Below are 9,831 nucleotides of genomic sequence, written 5' to 3'. Positions count from 1 at the left end.
CATTGATGGACTCAAGTGTGGCAGCGGTAGTGAGGTTGGCCCAGGATCGAACATTGTTTCGTTCTGCTGTGCATGGGGTCGCTATGAGTCGGTTCCGATTCGATGGCACCTGACAACAACAACAACAGTGACAGTCTTTGTAATTCCTACCAAATGACTTGTGTTGTTGTTGTCAAGTGCCATCAACTTGGTTCCCACTCATAGCGACCCTGTATAGGGTTTCCAAGGAGCAACTGGTGGATTTGAACCACAAACCTTACGGTTGAAACCAACTTTGTGTTCCAGTGCTTATCCTACAGTGTCATACCAGGACTGGATAGGACTATATAACTTAAGTGATTGTGACACTGCAAGGGGATTGGGTAATTTGTTAATAACGTTAATAAGATACATGGCACCTTTGGGGTGGGACCATGCAAATAAGGTATATAGAATCCTAATATGGGAATTGGTCAGTTTTGCTCTCCCACTAGGGATAATATGAGCTACATTAGAAGCAGAATGAGGGGCTCTCACTACCATCAAGAAACAAGAGTCCGGAGTGGATCATATCCTTGGGGCCCAAGCATATCCAGGAGCGCCAAACTCCTTGATCCATGAGACAGAGACTGAGACCTGGGACACCAGAGAGGGTGAGATGGTGAGGAGCAGTACCAGAGAAGTGGTGGCAGGATTGCTAGTAGTAGGAGGTTTTCTGGGCATTTCTCTGGGGAGCTAGGTTTGCTAAATCAGTAGCTAGAAGTAAGCACCTTTGGGTTTAGACGTAGTAGCAGACTTGTTGTTTGCTGTCAGTTCCGACCCATAGCAACCCTGTATAGGGTTTCCAAGGAACAGTTGGTGAGTTTGAATTCCTGACCTTGCAGTTCAAATATCTTTGCAGTTTGACACATTAGCCTACGGAGCCACACCAGGATTTCAACACTAGCAGAGTCAGCAGAGCTAAAGGAGTCATGTAACACTTGCCTGAATAAGGCAGAAGCCAAGAATTAGAGAGATGTGCCTGTGAGCAAGGCTGAGAAGAAACTGTCCTGCCGGAACCATTTCCAATCCTGAATTGGAGTCTATTAATTTCCCTAGTGAACCTCAAAGTTGTACGTATAGTCTGTGGGTTCTGTGTGGCTGCTGCAATGAGTTATTGAAACTCAGCAGGGAAGGTGGAGACATGTCTGGCTTCCACCTCAGAGGAATCAGCCTTGAGTTGATGCTGATAGTGATTCTTCTCCTTCCCTCTTGTGAAGTTAGAGGTCAGATGATAACTCCACACTATTGTAAGTGTGATTCATTGTAACTCAACTATGTCGGGACTACCTATATATTCTTTTTTTTTTTTTTTTGCTCTTTACCATCATGCTATTATTCTTCTAATTAATAGGACAGTTAACTACAGAATATTCACTTCTATATCCTCTGTGCCTAATTTATACACTAAACAGTTCAACAAATTAGTCTACGAGGCACTTAGTTTAATAGTAATGGATTTTAAAGTGTGTTCCAAAGTAATATAAAAATCTTTCTGGTATTCTCTGCTTTCATCCAAGATCCACCTGATTGATGTTAGTAATGATATCTCTCATTTCACACACTCTTCTGAATGCAGTTGGAATTTCTGGCAGCTCCTGGTTGATATACTATTGCCACCATTTAAAAATTACCTTCAGCAAAATTTTACTTGCATATCATATTAATGATATTGTTTAATGATTTCTGCAGTCTGTTGGATCACATTTCTTTGGAATAAGCACAAATATGGATCTCTTCCAGTTGGTTGGCCAGGTAGCTATCTTCCAAATTTCTTGACTAGTGAGTATTTCCAGCATTATATCAGTTTGATGAAACTTCAATATCTAGAGTTCCTTCCATTTGCAGTCACCAATTCCTTCAGCACAGCTTGGACTTCTTCCTTCAAAACCATTAGTTTTTTTATACTACCTCTTGAAATGGTTGAACATCTACCAGTTCTTTTGGGTCCAATGATTCCATCTTCTTTGATGCCAGAGTAAGTGTCTTCTGACATCCACTTTGGTCTTTTCTTTCTTTCCTGTCTTTTTAATGACCTTTTGCTTTCTTCACGTCTAATATTCTTTTTTTTTCTCTTTTTCTGTTTTAAGGTTTTTATTGTGGATTGAGTGAAAGTTTACGGGAAGATCATCAGTTTTACATTCAATGAATCATATACCTTGTTTCATTACCATGATTACCATCCCCTCCGTGTACCATCTGTTACCAGAGTTTCTCTCTATTCACTGCAGCTCTGTTTTTTTTCCTTTTTAAAACACTCAGGCATATATAATTTACACTACCAAAGGGCACTTTCTGTAAATCTTCCTCCTGGCCACCATCTACCTATATATTTTTAACATCAGATTCCAGTTTTCTCCTCATCCTTGAAAAGATAGCTTAAGGAGATTGATTATAGGGCAGGTACTTACTTGAGTGTAATGGCCACAGACATGTTTGCATGCTCTTGTACTGAAGTCATAGTATTGGATTTCATTGTACCAGCTTGTGATGGCTGAGGACACAGAAAAGATGGATACAGTACCGGTCCAGATATTTTCTCCCAATGAAGTAAAGTTTGGGTGTAGTTTACCAGGTGAATGCAGCTGTACATTATGTTTGAACTGGCAAGTTTTGGCCCAGGTATTTGCAGTTTGGGCTAATGCTGGATCCCAAGTCTGAAAAATAAGTATTAAATAATAAGGAATGTCACAAATGGAAACTGTTTGTCGACAATGTAACTGTAATGGGTAGAGTGGGAATTTGAATGGGAAAGGAGATGTGGTAAAAGAATAGAAGACAAAGATGGCACATGGGTCCTCTCTATAAATACAGTTGTTAAGTACAAATAATGACTAGGACTGGCTGACAGCATCTGATTTCATGGAATTTAGAATCTAAATGAGGTAAATAAACCAACACATTACTGAAGGTCTATTATGTGCTAAAACACTGTACACTGTGCTCCATGTGGATTATATAATCTGTTCACCACAAGGGCCCATGGCTAAAGAAGCTCAGGAAATTAAAACAGCTCAAAGTCACACAGCCAGAATTCAAACCAAGCCTGACTAAATCAAAATTTCATTCTTTTGACCAATTACTGTGTTACCTTCCAGAGAAAATCAATTATCTGCCAGTAACAAAACCAGCAAACTTAAGAGAAGAAAAGAAGCTCATAAAAACTAATGGGAGGGAAACAGTTAAAAAAATAAGAAGAAGCTAGAGAGAGAGAAGTAAAATCTACCCAAGACTACAGGAAAGGAAGTATTCAAAAAGAGAAGTAAAATGCAATTGCACAGTTAGCTTATAATAAGTGGTAGGTACACCAAGCTAACCTAGGTGTGTCTTGACACCAGATGATGAGTTTACTGCAAGCATTGTTGTTGTTGTTGTTAAGTGCCGTTGAGTCGGTTCCGACCCATAGCGACCCTGTGCAGGGTTTCCAAGGCTGTAATCTTTACAGGAGCAGAAAGCCACATCTTTCTCCCGCAGAGCAGCTGGTAGTTTTGAACTGCTGACCTTGAGGTTCACAGCCCGATTCGTAACCACTATGCTACCAGAGCTCCTTCTTAGTCACAATGAAAAAAGTCATTCAGGATTAGGAAGATGAATACATGTAAGCTGTATGGATAGTTTACTTACCATGTACAGCATGTTACTGGCTGTTGGGTTCACTTCTGAACGGAACTTGTTATGAACTGTAACACAGTCTTTGATGAAATCTTCATTTTTGATATCTGGCAGAGTATTTGATGTATATGCGTAAGAGGAGACTAAAGAGGCCATCCAGACCCTGGCAGCAAATATAGCTCGCATGCTCTGTCTGTCTGCCATGAAGCGTGACAGACTGCGGTGGAGCTGATTGCAGGGTCTGAGGAGGTAAGGGACTCTCTCACAGTCCTCAGCCTGCAGCTACACAAAACACGACTACTGACTTCAGCTTTGACAAAACAGAAAGCAGAATGAGTCACAAGTTTGGAGAAATGGGTTTCTCCATATATGGTTTACTGCACCTATTTCAACATAGATTGTTGTAAGGCTTCATCAGACTTTCTTTTGTGTTGGAAGATCTTTCTAAAGGAAGTCTGGAGGCTCCAAAAATAGGTCGTCTTCTTCTTCTTCTTCTTTTTTTTTTTTTATAGAGGGTTATGGTGATTAAATAAAATCACATTCTTCCTTCTATAAATGTCTTACACAATGTTTTCAATTTATATTTAGAGTTGTATCAGCACACAATAGTTGGCATACCTAGTTAAGATTATAAATTTACTAAGAATTTATTCACAAAGGTAGAAATTTGTGTGAGTGAAAGAGGGCAGAGAGAGGTAGAGTGACAGAGAAAGAGTGAAACAAACAAATAAAATGTAGAAAGAGCATCAGTCTCAAATTCAGATTCTAGTTTAATTCACCACTAGATGTAAGAACTTAGTCTAAGCTACCTAATAAATAAATCTAATGGAACTTTTTCTATGCCCTTAATTACAGAGAGTTTGGGAGGATCAAGTGAATTAATGACATATTAATTAAAAGCAATAATGATAAAAACAAAACAAAAACCCATTGCTGTTGAATAAACTCTGACTCATGGACAGCCCCTGCATATCAGAGTGTAACTATGCTCCACAGGGTTTTCAATGGTTAATTTTTCTGAAGAAGATAGTGGGCGTTTCTTCTAGGTTCCTCAGGGTGGAGCTCAACCGTCAAACTTTCAGTTAGTAGCCAAGTGCATTAACAGTTTGCTCCACCCAGGAATTCCATATAAATTAATCACATACAGGATGATGATGTTGTTGATAAAAGCCATGGAGTTGGTTCTGATTCATAGCAACACTGTAATTAGGATTTCTGAGGGGAGTCCTGGTGTGGCGCTGTGGGCTAATGCATCAGACTGCAAAGCCGTTTGAACTGCAAGGTCAGTGGTTCAAGCTCACCAGCATCTCCTTGGGAACCCTATACAGGGTCACCATGGGTCGGAACCTACTCGACGGCACTTAACAACAACAACAGAAACACAAAGCCTCATCTTTTCCCCATGGTGCCGCTGGTGAGTCCAAGCTGCTGACCTTGTGGTTCCAAGTCCAGTCCTTATCTTACAGAGCCATCATGCTTCTTGCTTTATTGTGATTCAAAGTTATTACATGTTTTACAAATTGAGGGTTTTTTACAAATCAAGATTGGAGGCAGATTCTTTAACTGCCTGCGGCATGCAGATGATACAACCTTGCTGGTGAAGTGAAGAAAATTTGAAGCACCAGCTGTTCTGTGGGAGAAAGATGAGGCTTTCTGCTCCCGTAAAGATTTACAACAGGAAAACCTGTACAGGGTTGCTATGAGTCAGAACTGACTCCACGGCACATAACAACAACAACAACAACAACTGGTGATGTTCAAAGACTACAATATTCTGTGTGGATTACACCTCAACACAAGAGGAAACAAAAATCTTCACAACTTAATCAATAAAAGCAACATCATGATAAACGGAAAAAATTCAACTGTCAATGAGTTCATAGAAGTAGCAGTCAAGAAATCAAACAACATATTACATTGGGAAAATCTGCTGTAAAAGATCTCTTTAAAATGTTAAACAACAACAACAACAACAACAAGGATGTCACTCTGAGGATGAAGGTATGTTTAATCCAAGCCGTATGAATGGAAAAGCTGCACAATGAATAAGGAAGATGGAAGAATTGATGCTTTGAATTGTGGTTTTGTCCAAGAATTTTGAATATACCATGGACTGTGGTCCTGTAGAATATGCACTGGGCTGTAAGGCCAGTTTGAATTGCAATGCTGGCAGTTCAAATACACCAGTTGCTCCTGGGTTGCTGAGTTGGAACTGGTTCAAAGGCATTTAACATCAAAGGCAGCCTTAAGAATGAACAGCTAAAACACTCTTTTTATAAGTGAGAGACTTCTTCTCATGTACTCTGAACATATAAGGAGTGACCAGAAAGACATTATTCTTGGTAAAGTGGAGGGTCAGTGAAAAAGAGAAAGACACTCAATGAGATGAAGTGACAGAGTGGCTGAAACTCAGGAATTATTGTGAGGATGGCACAGGACCAGGCAGTGTTTCCTTCTATTAGACACAGGGTCATGAGTGGATCCAACTTGACAGCACCGAACAGCAACAATGAGTATAAAGATCAAAACAGAGTCTCTGCCCTCACCTAAAGCAACTGGAAGAATGATTAATTAAAATTGCGGAACACTCTACCAAGCATGATGTCTTTCTCCAGGAATTGTTGCTGTCGCTGTTAGGTGCCATTGACTCGGTACCAACTCATAGCGATCTTATGCACAGCAGAATGAAACACTGCCCGGTCCTGGGCCAACCTCACTACTGTTGCCACTCTTCTGTCTTTTGTCATCAGTGTCTAATGTATCAAATATGTTCTTGAGATGGTCTCTAAATTCAAGTGGGATATCTTTATCTTTTGACTCCTGTGGATTTGTTTTCATTTTCTTCATCTTCAACCTGAACTTCTTTATGAGCAATTGATGGACATATATTTTGGGGGAACACAATTCAATCTATGGTACACATTTGAATACTTACGAATGAAGACACACATACATATGTATACACATAATTGTTAACAGATGGCTTGTTGGTGTTAGTTGCCACTGAGTTGGTTCTGGTTCATGCAGACTAGAATTGCTCCATGGACTTTTCAAGAGTGTGACCTTTTAGAAGGAGATCACTGAGCGGGTCCAAACTGCCAACCTTTTAGCTAATAATCAAGTCCTTAACCATTTTTGCCATCTAAAAACTCCATTGAGGACATAATTTTATGTAATTTTGTATCTTTTTCTTAGTCTATTTACCATCATTCCATAAATATGTTTTTAGTTATTATAACTTTTCATAAACATTTTCAGAACTACACAATGCAGAATGCTTCTGGAAATGAATGTATCATAATTTATATTAAAAATCCTTGAATGGCAGGTGGAAAAACGTGGAGCAGAACTTCAAATTAGTAAACAATCCAGACTTACTAGACCTATTTTAATTGCAGGAGTTACCAAGAAAATTCCGACTTACTATGCAATCCTTAAATTGAAACTACCCCCTCAAGTTACCTTTAAATTAAGTGACAATTTAGCTCAAAGAACAAAGATTATCACCATTAAGTATTGAGTTTTGTTTTGTTTTTTGATATGTATCTATATAAGACCAAAGGGTAAACAGCTACTTCAAAGCCTAGAGGAGATAGATGGTAAGGGGGCAGGAAGTTTAATTGAAGTGAAACAACCAAAACAAAAATATGAGAATATTGACACAATGTGAAGAATGTAACTAATATCACCGATTATTAGCTCTAGACACTAAGGAATGAGAGAATACTGCTGTACATATTTTCTCTAACAATCAAACATTAAATAAAAAATTCTCTATTGTTGGATATTTAGATTGCTTTCCATTTTTCTTTATTTAAAAAGTGCGGCTGTAGAAATCTTTAAACATAAGGTGTATTTCCTGTTTGGTAGGACTGATTCCTAGAAATAGAATTACTGGGCTAAAAGGTATGAGTGCTTTAAGGACTTAAAAGATAGGATGCCAAATTTCCCATCAAGTGTTTGTGCTGATTTCTACTTACGCCACCAGCATATAGGCATTGGAACCATATTGAATTATTATCAACATGTATCTGATTTAAGCACTTCCTCTTTTCTTATTCTTTCAAAACAGATTTGATTATTGCATTGCTATGTGTTATCACTGCCTAACTTTAGTGACCATACAGTACAGTTTGCCTGAACAGGAAGTCACAGGGGAAATTTTGCATTTTTTTTTTTTTTACTTAATATGTGGCATATGAAAAACAGCAGTCAGCCCCACAATTCAACAGAAGAACCCTGATAAAATGGGAGAGAAAATGTGGAACAGACTTCAAATTCCTAAAAAAAAAAACCACACCAAAAAACAAACCAATATAAAGAATAACAACAAAACCCTAGACCTACTGGACTGAGAGAGACTATAGCTCTGAAACATTCTTCAAACCTTGTACCCAAATTAACCCCAGAGATCGTATTATAGCTAAAAACCAGATTGACTAAAAAACTAATATCATCCATAAATATTGTGTTCCTTTAAACAAGTATATGATACTAAATAGTCAACAATTAAATTAAAGCAAAGACTATAAGGGACAGGGAAACGTGATTAATGAAAACAGGACAAGCAGAACAGAAATCAGAATGCTCACACATTGTGAAAAAATGTAACCAATGTCACTGTTGAATGCTGTATAAACACAATAAAATATAATCTAAAAATAAAACAAAGGAGTCTCTGTGGAGCACAATTCTGCTCTGACACACATCATGAGTTATCATAAGTCAGAAGTGACTTGAAAGCAACTGGATTTTAGATACTGTTTTAAACTCTAGATTAAAAGATAACATTTAGGGTACAAATGAGCAACTGACATTTCTAAACTGTTAAATATGATTGTATTTGTGTGTTTTTTATATAAATATTTTTTAAAACTTTCATTAGCACAGATACCTTTTAGAAGAAGCCATTTACTGAGAGTTTATATTCTCTTACTACATTTCCTAATTTGAAATAAGTAACTGCTTTGAGATCTAAATATTAGTGTTTTAAGGATTAAAATTTAAGGACATAAGTTAACAAATTTCAGCATAAAAATCTGACCAATGCTCTTTTTTCTTTTTCTCTATGAGAAAATTCTGATTTGATTTGTAGAAGTAGTTCTCTCTGTACACTCCTTATCAGGTAATCTCAGGAAATAGCTTCCATGCTTAAGCAGTTACATGACCAGTGCCTCAGTAGCTGAGCAATACTTCTGTACAAACAGCCAATGAGAGAAGCTCATGTGGTGAGCAACTGTGAGAAATGGCACGCAGTTACCATAGCAACATGCCTTCCTCTTTCTCTCTTCAGTGCTCAGTGTTTACTCTTTTACAATCTGGTATTTTGTAGCACATTTTTTTGGTGAGGAAACTGAGGGCTGAAGTTATTTCAAGTTAAAATGTTCAAATCCATACAGTTGAAGAAGTGACGGCAGTAGCATAAACCCAGGGCTGTCTTCTTTATACCAATAGTTCACAAACCTTGATATGTGTTACAATGTCCCCATCATAACAACCTATCAGAGTTTTACATCCGTTTTAGCCAGTGTTACTGAGATACTGCTAGAGTTTGAGAACCACTGTTTAGAACAAGCTATCTTGCTTTGTCCTTACAACATCCTACTCTTCACAAAGTGCTTAGGTTGAAGACAATCACTCTCATTCACTGCACCTTGATGATGGACCACTGCTTTCCCAGATTCTAACACTGCTGCTTTCAGACCATTGCTACACAGTCTTCCCTCATTAACCTTTGTGGGACATGACATTCATCATAACAAATTATATTCTTGCCATCTTCATCCTTAAACATTCCTTAAATCCCTGAGGACTTGAGCCTCATCCTCTAACCTCTGTCTCTATTATAATTATGTAACTCTTTGCCCACAAACTTCTTTAATCAACTCCATCCCATTGGCTTTGACAGATCATTCACATGAACCTATTCTGAGCTTTATCAACTAGACATTCTCTATCTCTAAATTCCTACTCTCTGGCCACAACCTTCTCACATCTCTGGCACTGGCACTAACTATCTCGCTTCTGTATTTATTATGACTCATATTTATTTACTGTCTCAGTCCATCATTCCCTATCCCACCCTGGTTTTATTTTCTACAAGCTGGCACTAACAATCATTAAAGGAGCTCTGGTAGAGTAGTGGTTATGAATCGGGCTGCTAACCTTAGGGTCAGCAGTTCGAAACTACCAGCTGTTCCA

The 9,831-nt window shown here is 38.2% G+C and overlaps 1 protein-coding gene across 1 annotated transcript in view; it reads right to left on the bottom strand.

Annotated features, from left to right (window-relative positions):
• Positions 1-3,786, bottom strand: part of GLIPR1 (GLI pathogenesis-related 1) — a 30,388-nt gene extending 26,602 nt beyond the window's left edge. The window contains exons 1-2 of the mRNA XM_006871619.1: positions 3,643-3,786; positions 2,430-2,675 (exon numbers count right to left, since the gene is read on the bottom strand). Coding sequence (XP_006871681.1) covers positions 2,430-2,675; positions 3,643-3,786 — 390 coding nt within the window. The remainder of the gene's footprint in view (positions 1-2,429; positions 2,676-3,642) is intronic.
• Positions 3,787-9,831: the final 6,045 nt, after the last annotated feature.

The sequence above is a fragment of the Chrysochloris asiatica genome, unplaced genomic scaffold (genome assembly GCF_000296735.1).
Source record: "Chrysochloris asiatica unplaced genomic scaffold, ChrAsi1.0 scaffold00170, whole genome shotgun sequence".
Classification (NCBI taxonomy): domain Eukaryota; kingdom Metazoa; phylum Chordata; class Mammalia; order Afrosoricida; family Chrysochloridae; genus Chrysochloris; species Chrysochloris asiatica.
The sequence above is the reverse complement of the archived record's forward strand: the minus strand, read 5'-3'. Positions and strand labels throughout refer to the sequence as shown.